Source organism: Liolophura sinensis, chromosome 7 (genome assembly GCF_032854445.1).
Source record: "Liolophura sinensis isolate JHLJ2023 chromosome 7, CUHK_Ljap_v2, whole genome shotgun sequence".
NCBI classification, from domain to species: domain Eukaryota; kingdom Metazoa; phylum Mollusca; class Polyplacophora; order Chitonida; family Chitonidae; genus Liolophura; species Liolophura sinensis.
In genome coordinates, this window is record NC_088301.1 from 32,309,712 (window position 1) to 32,331,809 (window position 22,098).

General features: G+C 39.1%; 1 protein-coding gene across 2 annotated transcripts; it reads left to right on the forward strand.

Annotated features, from left to right (window-relative positions):
* The first annotated feature begins 1,666 nt into the window (after positions 1 to 1,666).
* On the forward strand, positions 1,667 to 22,092 carry LOC135471479 (probable gamma-butyrobetaine dioxygenase). 2 transcript variants are annotated; one of them, XM_064750732.1, is made up of 15 exons: positions 1,667 to 1,800; positions 2,158 to 2,228; positions 3,177 to 3,262; positions 5,371 to 5,495; positions 7,131 to 7,270; positions 7,474 to 7,532; positions 7,832 to 7,907; positions 9,719 to 9,843; positions 11,007 to 11,147; positions 11,908 to 11,968; positions 12,325 to 12,378; positions 12,755 to 12,823; positions 14,504 to 14,608; positions 16,441 to 16,580; positions 21,736 to 22,092. In XM_064750732.1, the coding sequence occupies exons 1-14, from the start codon at positions 1,695 to 1,697 to the stop codon at positions 16,552 to 16,554; spliced, it is 1,332 nt and encodes a 443-aa protein (XP_064606802.1). In that variant the 5' UTR covers positions 1,667 to 1,694; the 3' UTR covers positions 16,555 to 16,580; positions 21,736 to 22,092. The 2 variants fall into 2 exon arrangements, with proteins under 2 accessions (XP_064606802.1, XP_064606801.1); XM_064750731.1 differs by lacking the exon at positions 21,736 to 22,092 and having other exon boundaries at positions 16,441 to 16,887.
* Positions 22,093 to 22,098: the final 6 nt, after the last annotated feature.

A 22,098-nucleotide genomic window follows, 5' to 3' on the forward strand; every position in this document is an offset into this window, starting at 1 on the left:
GGAATCATTGTCACAACAATTAACTTTCAACAGAAAATCTATTTCACACCCATGAATTTTCAAGAGGAAATCAATTGCACAACCATTAATAAATATTAACAGGGAACCAATTTCACTAACGAATTTTCAACAAAGATTCAATTCCATAACCATTAACTGCCAACAGGGAATCAATTTCACAACCATCAACTGCCAACAGATAATCAATTTCACAACCATTAACTGTCATCAGAACGTCAATTCCACAACAATTAACTGTCACAAAAGAATCAATTTCACAAACATAAACTGTCAAGAGGGAATCAATTTTACCAACATTAGCTGTCAACAGGGACTCATTTTTTGACAACTATTAACTGTCAGCAAGGAATCAATTCCACACCCATTCTTTACTAACAGAAATCAACTTCACAATCATTAATTATCAACAGGGATTCAGTTCTACAACCATAAATTGTCTGACTGAGAATACCTAGACTCCTATTTCTATGTTTGCACCCGCCCTCATTTCATTCGTAAATTGTCACAAGATATTCCTTTGGTACGTGTTTAATATTCATGGTTTATTTGAACGTTGTTATATACAACAGGGGTCGCCAGATGTAAGTTCGGCAGAGTGAATGTATACCACTCATTAAATATCAAAGGAGATATATAAATATACCTATGTTGGCAGGTTTGCACTGATTTCAGTAAACCGGTTAAAACTGGTTTTCCTGTGCCAGAAAAACACGGGTCACCTGTGCGTACCCTAACTTTACCAATGTATACATATGTCTTCGATGTTACGAAATATCAACCTAAATCACACAGTAGACGTTGTCCTATTTCAAATCTTTATTGCTCTTTTATACCTTTGTGTAAATGGAGTTGGAGGGGAAGGGGTGCACGAATATGTGTGAAGCTTAAAAGATAATAAGCTTAGGTAAATAATAAATAAACATGTGAGAGAAAATAAGGAGATCAGAAAGGTAAGCACACAGAAAAGCGTTGTATGTAAGTACGCTAGATTAGGCAAAAGTTTGAGAATTTGACATAGTTAGACAACGTAGATTAGCTCCAATTAACGTAATCACCTGCACCCATAAATCTGAAAAGATTTACTGTTGGCCGACACTGATTTAAGACGTGACGTGAATATGTTTTTATTCGTGGCGTGAATATGGAAGTCTGCCAAGAAGCCAACAATTTGACTAGCTTATCAGTTTTCTATAAATTTGTAATTTTTACTTTCGCGCAGTGCAACATCTAACATATTTAAGAGATTGCTTAGCATAATTATGTTGCCTGTAGCTTTTGCTATATGAGTCCTGAAACTGGACAATCTTCATGTAAATGCAAAACCGTAGTGTTAATTACTAGTATAAAATAATAGCCTATACATTAAAGTATAACTTTTCCTTTTTTTTTTTGTTCTTGTCTTTGAATGGGATATAAGTTTTCTAAAGAGACGCACTATCTATCGTATCCTGACCCTGCATAGACCTATACTTACCAAAATCCGCGTAGGCGAAAAAAAAAGCTTGGGTTTCATTTATGCTGAAAGGAACACCTGTGTACATTCCCATGGCGACCTCAGAATCCGGCTGTAACCGGTTCCCGTCAGTTGCCTTCATAAAACCATCATCGAATGTTGTTGCGTTCATTAGCCCTGGGAAATTTTTTGTCATTCACACCCCAAGAGGTCGCACACGATGTTCTTCAGAAGGGCACTCGCTCAGATTCAACGGCATCATCCACTTTCTGCACGACTTCCCTGTACCACCAGACCACCGCGTTCCACAGTGGAACTTCTCAAGGGTAGGAACATCAGTGTTTTCTTTAGACTATATGGTATTTGTCATAAGGCAAATTTCAAATTAATCCATCGGATTTGAGACTTTCCACTGTTTCATCACTTATGACTCAGAAAAGGTGTACCATATTGATCAAACGTTTACACAAACACTACTTGCAATTTATTGAATATGTTTATGTATAACTTATGTGTAAAAAAATATGTTCTGAACATTTCGAACACAGTCAACGGACTCCGGTATAGGGTGAATGAATTATCTAGATCAACATCTTCAAGAATGTATAGGACTTTTAAAGGTACCTTCTTGTTTTTTATATGATCATGTTATTGTTTTCTTTGTGGGATTTTCTTTGTTATAGCAGATACCTCGTATAACACACCACTCACTTTAACCCAAGCAGTCTCCCTTTCCTCTCTTACTCAAAACTCCGTAAGTATCACATTTGATGTCTTTGCTTTTATAGGCGGCCTATACGAAGCAGAGATTTTAGTAGTTTTCTTTTTTGTCACTCGGCCAGTTTTCCGTAAGGGAAAGTTAGGTAAGGAGAAGACAAAGTCATCTACATGTATTCCTGTGTATTGAATTGCGCTTACGAACCATATTAATATATAGGAGAGTTTAGAGATTGAACTTTTTTGTCGCTAAAGATGAAAAATGTCCTGTTGCATCATGTGACTTGTCAAACATATTTGGCAACTTTGGTTGACATTAATTTACCAAGAATCTGTATCGCCGTGTTCCAGAGACACACAGGACAGAGCTTTCCGTCGGAAACTTCGTAAACTCACAAACGTCCAGTTCCTCATCCTTCTCCGTTTCCGTCTACTCTGAATCATATAATGAGAAACTTTTAGCAAACGCTATGTAATCAAAATTTGCTGTCTATCATTTCTGACAGGTCACATGGTAATTTTTCACCGTCAATGACAAAAGAATTCGAGACCCAAACTCTCATATTAATTGGCTTCCTTAGCCGTTGGAAGTTTCGCTCTGCAGAGGTCAGACCCTTGGATAACGACGTCGTGCGTTCAAATCCAGCTCGCATCGGTTTGGCTGAGCACCCGTTGCTGCAAAATAAGCTGCTAGCTGTATAGAAATTCATTTCCCAGCAGAAAAGAGACGGGTTCTTGCTCGCTGTGGCAGTGCTTTAGCAGCCATAAGCACTAACGGGGGCTTCACAGCTTTACAAAATTTGAGTGTACTTGCAGTGTGAGGGTTTTGAGGAGTAGAGATCTGTCTTACTGGTACCCTGGTCAGCCTTAAACATAGCAGTGTGGAACCGTTCCTGAAGTCGAACACAAAATAATACTACGGCTTGACCTTTAGGGGTTTGTCAGCTGCGCATGTTTCTCACGTATTGGTATGACGTTGTTGTAGCTTGAGGCAGAGACTGGAGCAAGTATCGGGGTCTCCAAAGATGGCGGCATATTGAACGTCAAATGGCAAGAAGGGCCAGACGCCAGGTATTTTCAATGTTCACTATTCTCTACGATAAATCTAGGACAGATTTTTGTTTTTGGCGTCATCAACAACTCATGACATGACGGAAGCCATGTAACCCTTCAAAGTCATTGTAAGTACGAAAAAGGCATCTCTAAATGACGAGTGACAGTCGAAATGGCCCTAGGCTAAATGTTTTGGCACAGTCATTTTCTGATTTGGGATCCAAGTCATTATTTGAAACATGAAACTGCGAAATATTTAACCTACATGTATCTGTTTGGCTGAAACAAGCGGTTTGTACAGCGTCTACAGTTTGACCCCTGTGCTGTTTTAATCTGTAGTGTGAATGTCTCGTCTCATCCTACCGTTTTAATTTCTGTGTATGGTGTAAGTGTATGCCTACATTTTTACTCTACTCTATCCTTATCTGGGAGCATGACTTATGTCTACAATACTATAAAAGATGTACAGCAAAGATAGTAAAACCAGAACAGCGACGACAGTGTGACAGAAAGCAAATAGCCAGACTTAACCAGTAAAATACGACCTCTTATCAATTTTCTCAGCTGCGCGTTTATTTTCAGTAGAAGCAGTCTCATCCTACCATTTCCACAGAATAGGCATTTTCAGACTGGCTTAATATTTATTTCATCAATGCTAAGCTCATATTTTTAATAATGTAACGACGGACATATTACGGATTTACTGAGTACCTGAAAAATCGTCTGGCTCCTGCGCCATCCGCAGCCACAACAGCGAGAACCGGGTTCAAACCTATGACTAACACTTAATGGCAAACACGCTGGGGCGAAAACAACATATTGCTTTAGTTCTTCAGGTGCCCACAACTGTAACTTATCCTACTATGTCGAAAATAGACTGTGTTCGTAGAACATGAAGATATACAATGTGTGCATTTTCTAAATGATAAGTTTGTTTGTAAATAGTCACCTGTACATTACTGTTCGGATAAGTTTTCCCATGTGGTTTTACTTATCTGTGTTTTGATAAGATAGCACACTTCTATCAGTGTACTGAACCCAATGGCTCAAAAATATTAGCTGACAACGTCACTTTAGCCGCCATGTCTTAGGTCCTCGCTGGATCAGTCGACTTTTATTTTTGGCCATCTGTGGTTCATTTCACTTGCTCCACTTCAAAAAGCAATAACAGCGCTTTGACACTTTCATCTGAATTGAATAATAATAATAAACTAGATCCTCAATTTAAAGAGAAGAATGTAATCGACACAGAAATGACACTCCGAATAATGATCTGGATACTTAAATTAAAAATTCTCAAAAGAATCTAATCCAAACAGCAAAGACATTCGGGTGATGATCGCCTTATGCCAAGAGCCGTTCAGACTTTCAGTCAGTTTCAAGAAATGTTTAGTTCTTAGTGGCGTAGCCCATGTACCAAAACGTTCTCAATTGGGTGAAAATGTACGTGTCTGGGTGAAAAAGGTTTCTTGTTTCGGTGAAGAGGTTTACCTGGGTGAAAAGGGTTTCTTGTTTCGGTGAAGAGGTTTACCTGGGTGAAAAGGGTTTCTTGTTTCGGTAAAGAGGTTTACCTGGGTGAAAAGGGTTTCTTGTTTCGGTGAAGAGGTTTACCTGGGTGAAAAGGGTTTCTTGTTTCGGTGAAGAGGTTTACCTGGGTGAAAAGGGTTTCTTGTTTCGGTGAAGAGGTTTACCTGGGTGAAAAGGTTCTTATCTGGAGGAAAACGTTCTTACTAAGTGAAAAGGTTTACCTGGGTGAAAAGGTTCTCACCAGGTTGGAAATAGTTAACATTCGACGAGCTATAACAGGACTTATTCTCCTTTCTGAAGACATGGAATAAAGATGGCGGAAATGTCATCCAAAGCACACCTTACAGACACGTCTGGAACTCAGTATTTATCAGTTCAACTCTCGTTTTCTAGTTTACTCTACTTCCACGAACTGTGTTTCTACCCAAGTGAAAACAGTTAATACCTCACTTGAGTTTTTACCCAAGCGAGAACTGTATCCCCCCCCCCCCTCCGACCCCAAAATGAAAACATTTGTGAAAACTGTTTCCACTCAGGTAAAAAGAAATTATTTACCCAGGTGCTAAGCAAAGAAACTACCTTCTACATTGTTCGTGCAGGTTCCACGGTGTATGGTTACGTCATAACTGTCACTGTGACCAATGCCGAGCCCCGGCGGGACAGAGGAAGAAAAACGTCTTGGATTATCCAGAGACGGCAACAATTTCAGACCTACATCTCCATGGTATCGTAATTTATTGATTGATTTATTTTATTGATTTATTTATTCATTTATTTGTTCATTCTTTTACTCAGTTATTATTTTTTATTCATTGATTCATTCATCCATTCATTTATTTATGTAATGATAGCGGTCCAGATTGTTGGCGGAGCTGTACCGTGTCCAGAGTAAATCACCGCCATTCACAAAATACCTGACAATCCTCCTAACTTAAAGCCACATACGATTCCACTGCCTCACTGATCAGATGCTGATTGCGTGTGGCGATAAGGTTGTAAACAGTTGAGTCACTGAGTGGTTGATTTACTAGGACAAACGTAAGAGAGGCCGCTTACACAAAGCGACTGTAGGCTAAGTTGATTGTAACTATCTCGGCAACACATGTTAAAAATATATGTTGCCATGGTAGTTACCGTCAACTTAGCCTACAATCGCTTTGTGCAATCGGCCCCAGGCCTTTACAGTTAAGGCTGTTAGCTCAGTATTTGTATAATACACAATGTTATTCGCCAACAGCAGGAATTATTCCCCAGCATCAGCAAACATACATAGCCAATATGTACGGTATCTTCACGACTTTGTCCAACACTGACTCAGTGTAAATTTTAAAGCGCTGGAACTGAACGCTGGGTTTCCTCCCACAACAATGCTGGCCGTCTCGTGTAAGTGATATATTCTTGAGTAAGGCGTAAAACATCAATCAAATAAATAAATAAATACTAAATGTTTCTGACATGTATGTTTAAATGCTAAATGACATATTTCAAGTTCTATGGAACTTGCATAGATGCATAGAAATTGTCAAACTGGAGGCCAAAAAGGCGAAAATGGCAACACGTGAAAGCCGACACGCAAAAAATACCCATGTTTAAAGATAGTAATAACTATATTCTACAATGGAGTGGTTTACCTTAAACCAAAATGCATAGGACTATTTTCCCAACTTTGTACTTTTGGTGGGGGGGGGGGGGGGGGGGTGGTATTTAAATACCACCATATAAAAGTAATAGCTATGCCTGAATCGAAAATATTTCTGCATAAAACAAGGACGTCATTCGTAATCCTAAATAACAATAAACGGCATCACATTCGAGCCTATTTCTTGGAACATGTGTGAGACTAGCCATTGTATCAGTGGGCTATTATCGATTTGCCCGAACTTTTTATAAATGGAAACACGAAACAGCAGATTCAAGCTATCTTAGCAATTGTTTTAGTTATATGACAAGGAGTGAATAGGTGCGTGTGGATATACCGTTTCTCCTTATGGTAGAGCGAGTCCATAACACCAAAGTGCTGCCGCAACTAAAATATCATGCCGAAGACACCAGGCATGACACCTCACCCAGTGACATTATACTGACACCGGGCCAACTAGTCCTGTTTCCTCGCTCTGACCTCTCAGTGCCGAGCGCTAAACGAAGCAGCAACAAGTATCATTTTTAACGGAAGATTGGAACATGGCGTCCTTTATACACAAGACTAAAGTGAGAGTTTCACTTTAATGCCACGTCAACACCAGATTAACTTTCTTTTCTCATTTGATCTAGATTAGTTGTTAAAGCGGGTTTTATGTCAACTATAAATTCTAGGTAGTTTGACCCTGGCTTTAAGTCTTCCATTTCCCCCCTATTGCAGACGACTATGTTGCGCTGTCTTGGTATGAAGAAAAGGGTCACGTGACTCGTGTGCCACTGCAGTTTCTACGTCAGCATTGCTACTCTAAGGAGGTATTGGAGAAGCGAGATATGGATTCCAGACCAAAAACCTATTCACAGGTGCTATATTAAAAATGCAATTTCATTGAGCGTTTCAATTCAGGGCAAAATCTGTGTTCGGCTCATTTGTTTATGGATCTTTGGGTGCCTAAATTTTAACAAGCTGAATATCTGGATTCAGGCTGCAGTCAGGATTTTTTGTTGTTAGTACCCGTACAGTAAAAGTGACACAAACATAGCATCTTATTTGCTCTTATTTTCAGGAGGGTATCCCCCAGATATCCCTGAAGGATGTTCAGAATTCCCAAGAAGGTTTACTCAGGTAAAAGGTTCTATCATTATTTATTTATTAATTAAATTTATTAGATTGCTGTAGTCAATAATGTTCAAACACCATGTATCCGCCTGGTTTAAAGTCTTTAAGCTCAATTAGTTTGCAGTCGTAGCCCTTTAGCCGATTTTAGTCAGTGTATACCTTGTGAAATCCTCGACACCCAAACACTGTATGATTCATCAATCAAATATTTAAAGGCATTTGCAATAATTCTTTTCAAGAAAGGGAAATTTTAAAAATAGGTCAAGAAGTCCGTCATTGATCCATGACATTACGCCATGTTTTAGATGGCTGGAGTACATCAGCGACTACGGAATGTGCCTCGTTAAAGACATCCCCACCAAGCCTGAACAAATTGCTAAGGTATTCTCTGAAAATAATCGTATAACGACTTAATTCTGGACTTTCTGTGTGTGTACATATTGGTTTGAATTGTGGGACATACCACGGAGGTCAGTTTTAGTACCCGGAGTACCACCGGCTTTTGGCGAGAAACTGACAAACTTTTTAATATATGTCATACAGAGGCAGGATTCACTAAACTCTCATAACGTAATGCTCACTAAAAGTTGTGCGCAACCGGGAGATCGCCTTCGCCGAGCTTTTACGGCACCTAGAACCGTAAAAGTGAGGGCATACCGCTGATTCCCTGTCCGGAGCTGGGATTGAGGCAACACTTCTTGTTAAATTGGTGTTTAAAGCCGTACTGAAGAATATTTTCACTTATACCAGGATTATGGTGGGAGCTATGGGTGAATGAATCCACGGAGTAAAACACCGCACTTCGCTAAGTACCTAACACCTTCTAACTCAAAGCTGCAGTCAAAGTAACGGAAACTGGATTCGACCTCATTGGTCAAGGAGCTGCGAGTAGGAGCGAACTATACTCCTTGCAACGCATGTGTCGCTCTCTGCAAAATAGCAAATTTTGTACAGAAATCTTGAACAACGCCGAGGTCACTGAGGTCACGGTGATGAGGCAGAAGTGATGTCAGAAAACACAAGCAATCCGTCTCAATCGTTGCCTCTAATAATATTTTATACATATGCATTCTCTTTATCTAAATTATGTACAGTATGATTCTAACAAGAAACTAGAGCAATTTTATTGAAGGACTTTGATTACATAGTTCCGCGGGAGGACACAAGTGATGACGCAAAGCCTACACAAGTTTAAGTGCGTCTTACAGGTTCCAAAGGTCAAGCTTGTCTATTGGTGGCAGTGATGTAATGCGAAAGCAACGCATGCGCTGTAAGGAGTATGGGAGCGAACCGCTTCCCAAACTCTTCTTTGCATTTATTTGTATATTTAATTGATTGATGTTTTAGGCCGTTCTGAAGAATATTTCACTTATACGACGGCGGCAAACATTATGTTGGGAGGAAATTGGCACACATGCAGAGTCAGGGAGAACCTACGACCGTCCGCAGGTTGCTGTCAAGCTCTTCTTTGTGAAAAGGTGGTTTTTCAATGAAATGACATCGTGGCATTCACCTTGTGACTAAAAACAGCGCCGGAGACAATCTAGCCGTGTAAATCGACATTGCCTACGTACATACCAGCCTTCAACCAAACTGGACATTTCAGGTAAACAATCGCAAAGCTAATTTGAATAACGCTCAATACACAACACCAAGGAACTAAGATTCTATATAAAAAATGAAATTAAGACGAGCTCATGTGAGTCCCCAGCTCCCGTAAAATATTCCGTTGTTTCACAGGTAGCAGAAATGATTGCCCCAGTGCAGAGTACAAGCTACGGGAGGGTAAGTGACCACTGTGTAGTGTCTGGGGGTGGAGTGAGCAGTTTACATTCATAGCTAATGATCACATAAAAAAAATCACAACACGGCTGATTCTTTACATGTGAGATAAAATAATCCTTGTGCTAAACACCAATCGAAGAAGCCATTTGAATGCAATAGTTTGAACTGGTTCATATGATTTATTCATTGATGGGTGTATCACGGTTTATAGTCATTATGCGACGTGAGTCATTTTTTGATCGTACATTTGTAGTATGACATTTTGTTCATCATTATTACCGTACCATTGTCCTATATGTGCGATTATCGTACATGTAAGACGTCTTAGTGAAACTGGGCCCAGGTTTGTGGTTAGCACGTCAAGCACGCTACAGTGACAACGGTAATCTCGTGGCTCCTTGTTACAGACGTTCCAGGTTGTGAACGAACCAGACCCTATCAACATAGCTTACAGTGTGTCCAGACTAAATCTTCACATGGACCTGCTAAACTACGAATCACCCCCGGGACTCCAGCTTCTACATTGCCTCAGGTAAGTAGGCCACTCTCCTGCTAAGAATGAATGAATGAATGCTTGGGATTTAACGTCGAACTTAACAATTTTTAAGTCATATGACGACGAGGAGTTATTAGTTGTGTGTAAAAATACCGTGTCTTCCTGTGGCAGGGCGAGTCCATGTCTCCAATGTGCTGCCGCCACTGAAATATAATGCCGAAGACACCATGCATGACACCCCACACAGTCACATTATACTGACACCGGGCCAACTAGTCTAGTTTCCTTGCTTTAACCTCTCAGTGCTGAGCGCCAAGCGGGGTAGCAACAAGTACCATTTTTAAAGTCTTTGGTATGACCTGACCCGATTTTGACCCCTGGTCTCCTGACTTCGTTCCTGCTAAGACGGTGTCCAGTTATACAGAGTCTGAATTGGGCGTATGTTTTCTTCTGATCCATTGTTAAAGGCTGTCTCACTGAAAAAGGTAGGGTAAGTGCGGTTGACACTTCACTTAGTGACTTAGAAACTTTTTATCCCAAACGTTGAAGAGAAAGAAATGGACGCTACGTGATCAGTACTCTCTGATAAATGGTGTTTGACCTGCATCAGTCTGATATCGGTGTCATTTGAACATCCTTAAACGGTTCTTTAAATGTGGAAAACGATATCGTTGTGGTACAGATGTGGTTTAATGTACAATTAGTTCGGTATATTATACTGTCAAAAGCAGCATAAATAGCGTTGCTCGTAATAAATATAGGTAAGGTGACTGATAGCTGCAGACTATATTACACGACCTAAATAATAGGCCCCCTAACTATCTGATAGCGTCCCGCGGAGGGGTTCTGAAGACGCGGAGGGCGATTTCACGTCATCTGTGGTCGCGCAGGTCGAAAGCCTTCGGCTTGGGCACGAAAGTTGCGGTTTTATTAAAACCGGGCTCTCCTGTATGGTCGCGAAAGTCACGATCAAAAATGGACACTAACATTCACCACGTATTGGCATCCATGTCTATAAAAGTCACATTATTACATTTCTTGGATCTAGATCTTCATAGAGTAACATTGTAGTAATGTATAGCTCATAGTCAATGAACCGAGCACTAGTCCAGACTAGCGTCTTATCCCCGGCCTGAAGCTATGAGAATTAGATCATATGTCTGCTGCCGTTATCATAAGTATATGGTTGATGATTCCAGTTTTGACTCCTGTGTGACGGGAGGCGGGAGTCATCTGCTGGATGTCTTCCACGTTGCGGAGAGGTTCCGGGAGAGTCACCCACAGGAGTTCCGGGATCTGGCCAGGATCCCAGCTACCTTCCAGAGGATCCACTTTGAAAGGTATATAGACCTACATGCACCCGACTTTATGAAACTTTCCAAGTTAACTAAGTTCAGTAAATGTTTTTCCCCATGGAGTGACTTTCCAAAAAAAATGAGCCAATTAAATTCTACTTAAGCACGGTTTTCTGTTGCTTAACCCAGACATGACACCCCACCCAGTCACATTATACTGACACCAGGCATGACACCGGTCCAGTCACATTATACTGACACCAGGCATGACACCCCACCCAGTCACATTATACTGACACCAGACATAACGCCCCGTCCAGTCACATTATACTGACACCAGGCATGACACCCCACCCAGTCACATTATACTGACACCAGGCATAACACCCAACCCAGTCACATTATACTGACACCAGGCCAACCATTCCTGTTACTCTCAATCCTATTCCTTACTCTAATATCTCAGTGCTGAGCGTCCAGCGAGGAAGCAACAAGTACCAAGTCTTGTGACCCGAACCGAGGTGGACCAGTTGATTAGAAAATGTGATTCGTTTAAAAACATTTAAAATACCATAAAAGATTCTCACTGGCTAAACCAAAAACATCATCGACTAAAATAAAAAAAAACACTTCTGTATACATCGTTCTTTGAGAAAATCACAGCCATAGTATTACCAAATATAGGCCTATGTATTGCCTGTGTCCAAGAAAGCAGAAACTCTCGATGCTGCTCTGATTTTAATCTCCATTCTGTGGTCATTTACATTCTTCATAACTGTCTTCGTCTTTCTTTTGTTCTATGCAGAGAAAATCCCGTGTACATGACCTTTCAGAGGCCACATATATTACTGAATCACAGAGACGAGGTAAATACTGAAGCCCACTCAAATTCTCAAATATGAGAAGTATAACTGTGCGAAATTGTGTCAAAATGAATGTGTTGTAAGCTACGTTATTGTTAACACATTCAGTGACAGCAACACTCCTGAACAATTACAGTATATAATTTCGGTGTGGCCTATATACTCCTATTACTAAGTTTTTGTTTCAACTTTTCTGGCTGCGGAATATATTGTGTTTAGTGCAGTATTTAGTTCTTACAATTGAATTTCATTAAACGTGGAACGACTCAAATAAATGTTTCCGGGTTTATTTATTATTTATATTTATTATTATTATTTTTATTTATTTGTTTATTTATTTTTTGAAAACTTGTATGCAGATTGCGGCTGTATTCTGGACACAGCAAAACGAAGGTCCCTTGGCCGTTGCGGAGGTAAGCAACTCATTAAAAGCGACAGGGTCGTCGGTCATTGGCTGACAGCAAAGACAGGTTTGATCTTGAGGTAAAGCCGAATTGACACACTACACTTAAAAGTACATGTCCGGCGCTGGCTTAGTCATTCAAGATGGTACATTGTTTTGTGGCGACAGGCCCTTACCAATGAGTTCCAGCTCTCACTGCATGGTTCAGCTGAGGATTTAGGTCATGAGGTTTTTTTTAGGACAAGGCCGAATGTGGTGATTACACTGGGTATATTCCGATTCCCAGATGAAATAAACCAACAGAAAAAGCTTATACAATTTTCTAAATGTTCTGAAGTCCAAGATATTTTGTCTAAACTAAAAGCAAAATCCTGTGTTATTCTCAGGAGGACGTGGAAGCTTACTACCGTGCCTATCGCCTGTTTGCCGCGCAGATAAGATTCTCTGACATGCTGGTTTGTATACCATGATTTTTAGCTTGAAAATCGTATTGTAAATGTAAAAACCTTACATATAGTGTATATTACACAATAAATATGGGAAAGGGGCTGGTGAAAGACGCTTTCCTTTAACTCAGTAGAACACAGGAGGTGCGGGTTCAAATCTTGCATTGGACAGAGAATGTTGAATTTAGACGCTCACCGTTCTTGGGGAATGGGATGGACGAGTGGGACTTGGTGACAATACGTCGCCAGCTACGCAACTGTGGCCGTTTGTGTAATCTAGCGTTAGATGGAGATCAGTGTCTGATCCCACAAAAGCTATTCCTGACTTAAGTCAAAATTTGAAGTATGATCTCAAAGCTTATTTTGGGGTTTTAGAAATTAAAATTTTGTATCCCTCATCAGTATTAACTTAAGAAAATATGCCCAAATTTCAACTTCCATTACCAAAAACTAAGCATCGTACAGAGTTTTAAATTTTAAATTAAGTCAGAATGGGCTTTGTGGATCCCCAGTTAGCTAACACCAAGATGGTGCGCATATTTGAACGTCATATGTCGGAAAGTTTGTCGGGTTTCCAATAACACTGGCCGCGTGTAGGTGAAGAAATCTTGAGTATGATGTTGAACAACTATCAAATAAATAAATATACGATAGCACCATGGGAATGATGAAAAAAAAGATTAAAGAATAACAAAACTTTTCTGGTCCAAGATATACACTCAATTGCACCATTCCATTTTAATGCATTAAAGAATTTTATTTATGTGATTGTGATTATAACGAAAGTATAAAAGACTACAGCATAGAGAGTAAAACCTGAACAGCGGCAACAGTGGGACAGTTGGCTCATTGTCACACCTAACCAGTAAAATAAGGCCTCTTGTCAGTTTACCTCAGTCAGGGTTTTATTCTAACCGTTCATGTAAATACTTAAATCGTAGCAAATAACACGTCCCTAACACCATGGCAGAATTTATATGGTGACAAAAATATGCATTGCTGTAATTGCAATATATCTGGCATACAATTACTCAAGACTTCTTCACTTAGAAGAAGGCAGTCAGTTTTAGAGGAGGCCGGGGTGGATATAGGAGTACTTTGGTTCAACCACCGACCAAATTTCCCATTTGACCTACAGGTATTGCACATCATATTGGTGGATAAGTGGGTAAACCCATTCAAGTATAATGAAGTAATATTACGCAAACAGCCACGCGCGGCATCCACGGCTTATTGTCACCACATCCTGACAATCAGAGAGACTGAATCTATAAATTTCTTTTCCAATTAACCACCTCAAGCATGTGTTCGATTGAATGTAATGAATGGAGATCAATAACAAGTGTGAGCAATCAAAAGGAGAATCTAAAATACCGCACAAAATGACAAAGTGTCAGAATGTTGAACGTAACAATTAACTTATATGTTTACCGTGCTTACCTGAATTTTAATATGTCAACTTGTAGCCAAGAAATCAGCTGAGAACTTTTAAAACCGGATAAGGTCTAGTTCACAAGGATTGCCAGCAGTATCAGTAAATATAACGTATTTTTGGACCGGATTGTCGGCCTATTCAGTCGGTTATTGTAGTTTGTATTTAATTAATCGCATTAGCAAATAACGAAGTCACAAAAAGACTGGACGGGCTAAAGTTTGGGTTAATTTCTTTGTTGTATGGTTTATTACCAGAAATGTGTCAAGTTGGAACCAGGAGACGCCATTGTGTTTAACAATCGGCGCGTTCTTCACGGTCGTGAAGAGTTCACCTTGAATGGGGGACGGCGGCACTTAGAGGTAATTTTAATTAGATCTTGTAGCAGGCCGGATGTTAATTATGATACAGCTGCTGACAGTAGGCTTAACCATATTAAAGGCTTCCCTTTGGAAGGAAGATGAGTTTAGGAAAAATGAGCGTCCGTCCATATAGAACCTATACTGTGTTAACTGTGTTAATCAACGCAGCAAGGAAATTTTCATGAAACTTGCAGATTTTGTGGGACATTTTCCAGATACGAAAGCCTGTAGTATCTTAAGTTTGTTTTTCAAACCATTTTCCCCTCATATGTTCATGCTGATGCTGGACTTAAACCATGCAAATGTTTAACTCTTTGACATGTTTTATAACTCTTATATGGGGTGTGTTGCTGTGAAGCTTCTATTACTTCATGGTGAGCAAGGAAAGCTGTTAAAATTCACCTTAAAATTCACTGGTTTTGCGGAGGACACTTTCAAGATGTTCACAGTATCAATTTTGGGGAAGTATATAAATCTTTTTCGTCTTCTTTAAAACAATGGTCAGTTGCAGTGAAAGCTGGACCTTGTTATGGCATATGCCTAGGGCAACAGTAACCATAAGAGTTTTATTACAGCAGGCTTAAATAAAAAGAAAAACGTTGTTATCGTGAATGTGTCCAGAACCCTGAAAAATAACATTGCAACTTTCGAAATACTGAACACATTTTTTCTGACGGGCAAATTCCAAAGTGTGTCTTCTCGCGTGAGATTATTGGGTTCTATAAATATAAGCGTCAAGCCGGGCATTTATTTACATATGGTCATATAAAGTCGATAAAAACCCATTTCCAACAAAAACTCCGTAAAACACCAGTTTCCAAAGGAATATGTATGAAATAATGTGTAAATAAAGTTGGTAACATGCAAAAGAGAAGCAGTCAACAGTTTTAATTCAGTGATTTGAACTGAATGTCAGGCCTAGGATTTCACCAGTCGATCTGATCAAGACATCCAATTTTAAATTTCAAACCCGTAGTCAGTGATTAATTTTCAGGTCGGAAAATATATATGTATCTCAGTCACCCTTTGGTTTCAACTATTCATAAAATGCTTTTAGAGTCCCTAGCCTTAAAAGGTTATGGCCTTCAGTTAAATTTGGCATACATCCCGCATATATGGTAGTACTCCATAGGCATACCGTAAACTCATCACAGGACTTCACAGACCTACCATAAACCTATTAGAGTACTCCATATAGGCATATACCATAAACTCCCCCCAGGACTTGTTAGTCCTACTATAAAACCATTAAAGTTCTCAATAGGCATACCGTAAACTCATAACAGCACTTCATAGGCCTATCACAAACCCATTAAAGTACTCCATAGGCATACCGTAAAATCTTTACAAAACTTAATAGGCCTATCATAAACCCATTAAGGTACTCCATATGCATACGCTTAAGCGTTTGCAGTTCTTTATAGGCCTACTATAAACCTATTAGAGTACTCCATATAGGCATGTACCGTAAACTCCTCCCAGGACTTGTTAGTCCTACTATAAACCCATTAAAGTTCTCCATAAGCATACCGTAAAATCTTTACAGTACTTCATAGGCCTACCGCAAACCCATTAATGATGAAGAACCACAAAGAATGAGGAATGAATGAGTGATTACGACACTCAATCGTATCATTCAAACTTCAGTACTTTGAGGTCAGAAATTGTTAGATCGTTAGAGTGTTATGTATCTGGACCTCGAATCACTCCTGCATGTATAGTAGGCACTTGAATATTTTTTTCATTTGAATTACAGGCTTGTAAACCATTCATTCTTCGTCGTTATCAATACTAATACATGTATATAAAGTGATATCATTTCTTTTCCCCAGGGCTGCTACGTTAACATTGACGAGTTCAAGAGTCACTATCGGTGCTTGTCCCACGCGTTGGGTAGGCCTGTAGGGGAACCAGCCCGGAGGGTCGGCAACCAGTGCTGGTTCTGAAATGGCCCATCACGTAACAAACACTAGTAAGACCCTGCTACTGGCGCTGCAAACAAATTTTTTGAATTGAATTGAATTGAATTGAATTGAATGTTTATTCACCACACGTAAATATATGCATAATTACACATCTCGTAAATGGGGGGAATAAAGTCTGAGGGACTTGTTCTATTCCTGACTCATTATTATCAAATAATAATAATACATGCTTGGTGAGGAGCGATAATTATTGAACAATTGTATTAACAAAAAACAAATTTACTTGGGAAAAAATTAACATAGAAATGTAACACTACAAAAACCTAAGTTAACTATACAATAGTGTGAATAATATTTTGTAAATGGGGGGAATAAAGTCTGAGGGACTTGTTCTATTCCTGACTCATTATTATCAAATAATAATAATACATGCTTGGTGAGGAGCGATAATTATTGAACAATTGTATTAACAAAAAACAAATTTACTTGGGAAAAAATTAACATAGAAATGTAACACTACAAAAACCTAAGTTAACTATACAATAGTGTGAATAATATTTTGTAGACACCTTCTGTCTAGTGGATTCTATGACTAATTTGGATCAAATATTGTTTATTAAAAACCTTTTAACCTGGATTTGAATAAGGACGTGGCATTAAGTACTTTGAGGTCTGGAGGAATCCTATTCCACTCCCTTGGGGCTAATGATCTGATGAAATGTGTGGACAGATTTGAAGTTAGAAAACGTACATGCAGGTTGAAAGAATAGGATCTGGTTGAGTAATTGTGAACGTCAGATTGTCTTTTGAAGAGCTGTTGAAATTTGTGAGGAAGAGAGGGTGATTGGTGAGTGAATTTATGTGTGAGTAGCAAGGATGAGTATCTGTGCATTTGTGCAAGTGGGAGGATTTTGAGGTTCTTAAATATTGGAGTCGTATGATCCAGTCTTTGTGAGAAAGTGATGAGGCGGATGATGCGTTTCTGAAGAATTACTAAGTGATGGAGATGACTCATGTATGTGTTACCCCATAAAGCATTTACATAGGAAAGATAAGGGAATATCAGAGAGTAGTACAAAATAAACAGTGTTTTTTGTTGACATTTGCTCGAATGTGTTTGATGATGCCAATATTTCTGGAAACCTTCTTACTAATAAAGTTAATGTGAGATGTCCAAGACAGCCTGGAATTTAAAAAAATCCCAAGAACTTGTGTTCTTGGCTATTTCAACGCCATGCAAATAAAGCGGTGGTGGAAGTGCCTTATTTTTGGGTACATTTATGTGAATGCATTTTGTTTTACTAATATTTACTAATATCCCAAGGGATAAGCCAATCGGAAATTTTATGCAACTCTACAGACATAGTGGATACAGCCTCGGTGCTTGTAGGCGCATAAGTGCAGACACTTGTATCATCAGCAAATAATGTAAAATCCAGAATGTCTGATGATGCTGTGATGTCATTAATGTACAATAAAAATAATATAGGACCGAGAATGGAGCCCAGGGGAACACCACAATTTACCTTACGGTCTTTTGACATATTTCTCTCAAAGTGAACTGGTTGGGATCGCCCAGATAGATAGCTCTCGAACCACTGAGCGCTGTGAGCTCGAAAACCATAGTATTCCAGTTTTTGTAGAAGGATTTTTTGGTTGACAGTGTCAAAAGCTTTTGACAGGTCAAGGAACGACACGACAGAATGTTGTTTGGCGTCTTTGTCAACTACGAGCTAGTTGTATAGAGTGCACGCCGCGTGGGTAGTGGAGTGCCCAGTTCTAAAACCAACTTGGTTGGGCGAAATGATGTCATTGGCTGTCAGAAAATCATTCATCATGTTTACAACTGTGTTTTCCATTATTTTGCTCAGACTAGGTAATAACGAGATAGGAAGGTAGGTTGTGATGTCACTGGTATTACCACATTTAAAAATGGGGGTAATTTTTGCAGATTTCAACGTAGACGGCATACAACCCGACATAAGGAACAAATTAACTACATGTGTAAGGGGAGCTGAAATATCTTTTGCCACAAGTTTGAGATCAGACATGCAAATATCATCTAAGCCTGGAGCTGATGACTTTAGATTGTGTATAGTGGTTTCAACAAGACCAGGCGAGACAGGAGAAAATTGAAAAGTTTCTTCTACAGGCTCACCTAGAAAATCTGAAAAATGTTTAGGGCTTGGGGGTATCTTAGCATCCAGACTGGAAGCAATAGTCAAAAAAGCCATTAAATCTATTGGAAACGACGCTTTTATCTGAAACAGATAAGCCATCAATATTAAAACATTTAGGCATGTTCTTGCATTTACCACGCCCTATTAGATCATTCAATACTTTCCAAGTTCCTTTTATATTGTGATTTTGGTCATTTAGTTCTTTTTCGAAGTAATGCTTTCGCAAAAAAACGGTTGTTCAGTTTGTTCCTGTACGTCCTATATTTGACGCGAGTAGATATATCGGTAGATCTCATACACTTGCGATAAAGTTTGTTCTTCTCGAATACAGACCGTAAAATACCTCGTGTGACCCAAGGTTTGCGAGTATGTTTCAATGGGCTGTCTATGGTCACAACAGAAAAGCATGTGTCGTATGTTATGGATAATTTCCCAGTAAAACAGGATAAAGCCTCATTAACACCATCCGATGATAGAACATCATGCCGGTCTATATTTTGAACATTTTCTTCTGGAGTCTTTTTTCGAAAAGAGTAAGTTGATGTTTCTTTCGAAAAAGCATTAGTCTGGAAGATATTGAATGTAAGGAAATGGTCAGATATATGTGTTAAAAAAATACCGGAGAAATTGCGTTGAGTATGCAAGTTTGTGAAGATGTTATCTATAAGGGTAGCAGAGCGAGTACATACTCGAGTAGGTTTTGTAATGGAAGGAAAAAGGTAATGACACTTCATTAGTTCAAAAAAATCTTTTGATGGTAAACGGCTATCACACTTGAATAAGTCTATCTTGAAGTCATCCAAGATAATACATTTTTTGTTTGCGGGTATATTACGAAGGGCTGTGCTAAGTTTTTCATTAAAACGACACACGTTTTTGTCTGGAGGGTGATAAATAATTCCAACAACATAGACATTTGACGGAGCAGCAATCTCCACAAATATAGACTCATATCCACAATATTCATCCAAAAAAGAAAGATCATCGCGTAGAGTGCAACACCTCTTCCCTTCCGTTTATCTCGGGAGGCAGAATATAAAGTGTAGCCTGGCATAGAATATAAGCATTCGGTTAACGGGCAGAGCCAACTTTCTGAAAATCCAAGGACTGAAAAGTTAAGATTGAGAGTATGGATAAAGCAAGTAATTTCGTCAAAATTTTTTTTAAGCTACGGGCATTTAAATGAAAGGTTAAAAACTGATTTTGATAATCATAAAATCGAGGGTTTCTAGCTATTGAGTAAAACCTTTAGGGCTATAGGAGTTGGACAGGTGAGAGTCTAAATTACCCCAATAGGCAATTTCATGTTCGTTGTCAACAATATGTGTTTTAGATGCATCATAGTCATTCAGTTCAATTGGATTGAAGCACATCTGGTCAATAATATCAAGATTATATGTTGAGACGGTGGGCGAGGCAGCTGATGATGAAGTTGGTGTTATGTAGGGAACATCATGGAATGGCAGGTGGGAGAATGAATTGTGAGGTGGAACAGGCATAAAAGAGTCTGTGTCATTATCCATATTTAGTTGAGTAATATGCGAATGATTCTGTACAATTATTCCACATAAAAAAACCCAGGATGAGTGTCAATTATAGGTGTAAGGTACACATAGAGAAGTAATACACTTAAAATATACTTAACGAATACAAAGAAAGTGATTTGTAAAAGAGCCACAATATATACACAAAAAACAAAAATTAGTCATACGGTTGTGTAGGATTTTCTACAAGTCACACGACAAGGTAAGTGGATGTAATTAACATGAGGTTTTAAGACAGAGTCGAAAGCACATAATCCGTGCAGTGTGGTTGGATATAATGATAAGATGCTGTGGATTGGAAAGCGTGCAGGCACTGTGGCTACGACACGGGGGTCACGAGCAGTGTCATGGCACAATTCATAAAGGGTCAGACCGGTTTTCACTGTACAGTCTTTCAGTAAGAACTTGTGAAAGAAGCATAAAAGCAGCGTGCATGCCAACTAGTTTTAGAGAAGTGTGGTGTGCTATATTGAGGGAGCTACCGACAGCTACCCTCTACCTCCTGGTAATGCAACAGGCGTTCATGGGTACACATGGACTTGCTTACATCAGGGTAGTTCTGCATGTATATACCTCTATTACATGAACATCGACGCCTGTGTTCGGGGGCCAGATCTTCGGTTACAAGTACAGACGAATCTTTCAGAAGTTCCTTGGCTTTAAATAAAACTTCTCTTCGCTGGGGACGCGTAATTTACCCAAAATATGGCGATTTTGACCCTCTCTTTGTTTTCCCACACGGTGTGCGTTTTCAATATTGATGTCCGTCAGTTCCAGCTTGTCTTCAATAACAGACTTTACAATCTGAAACGCATTTTCATCAGATTTTTCATCAATTCCTCCGAAACGTAAATTATATCATGTACCTTGCATGGAGTTTGTGGAATGTCACTCACCGAATTCATCATAAAATCACGAAACTTTTTATCTTCATCGGTTTGGATTTGGCTTCTTGTTGTCGATCTAAGACTTTTGTTGGGGTTGTCCGAATTCTGAGGCTTTGGTGGCATGGTGGTATAAAGCAGGTCCCAATATGTATGGCTAGGGTAACTTCTAAGTTAACAGCTAGGGCGTTGCTGAGCACTGCCAAAGCTCCACAAAACGCACGTCCTCACCCGAGGATGCTTTATTTTGCTATTTTGAAATTGTTCTAAAAGACAGACTATAAAAAACAATCCGGTTTCCTCCATCAAGAATCTGAGAGCTGACATATAATTGAAAATGTCTGGGGTATTACATTTATTAAATAAATAATTAAATAAATAAAACAGGAAATCAGTGAACTCTATGTCCCAATATGAAATCCAATTTTATTACTCAAGTTCCACATTTTGAGACTGAAAAAAACAAGCCGGCGTAAAAGTAATAGAACTCTCCAGGCCTTACATGTACTTTCCAAGACACTTTTATTTGGTGTAAAATACAAGTTTTGGAAAGGTATTTCACGAATATACTTTTTTTGTTGGTTTGTTACAAAGGTGGTCGTTTCTGCATTATACGGATACTGATATCCTGATCCAGTGGATGGGGAATGACAATGATGTGTGAGGAGGTATTGCTGTTGTGGGTCACCTTTGGATTACTTACAGCATGTCACAACACCAGCCACTTATAATTGACGGAACTCCATATTGTCGGTATTCTCCATGCTGGAAAGTCACTTCACTTCCATATTTGACATTCAAATGAAATAAACACTATGGTTTAGTTTTATTAAACCAATATTAACCAGGAATGATGAGGTTTATCATACTTATGCAAAGCAGACATCGGTGTTTTGGGAATAGAAATTATGAATAATACAAAATTAAAGAATGAGCAAGCTTATAACAGTGTATTTG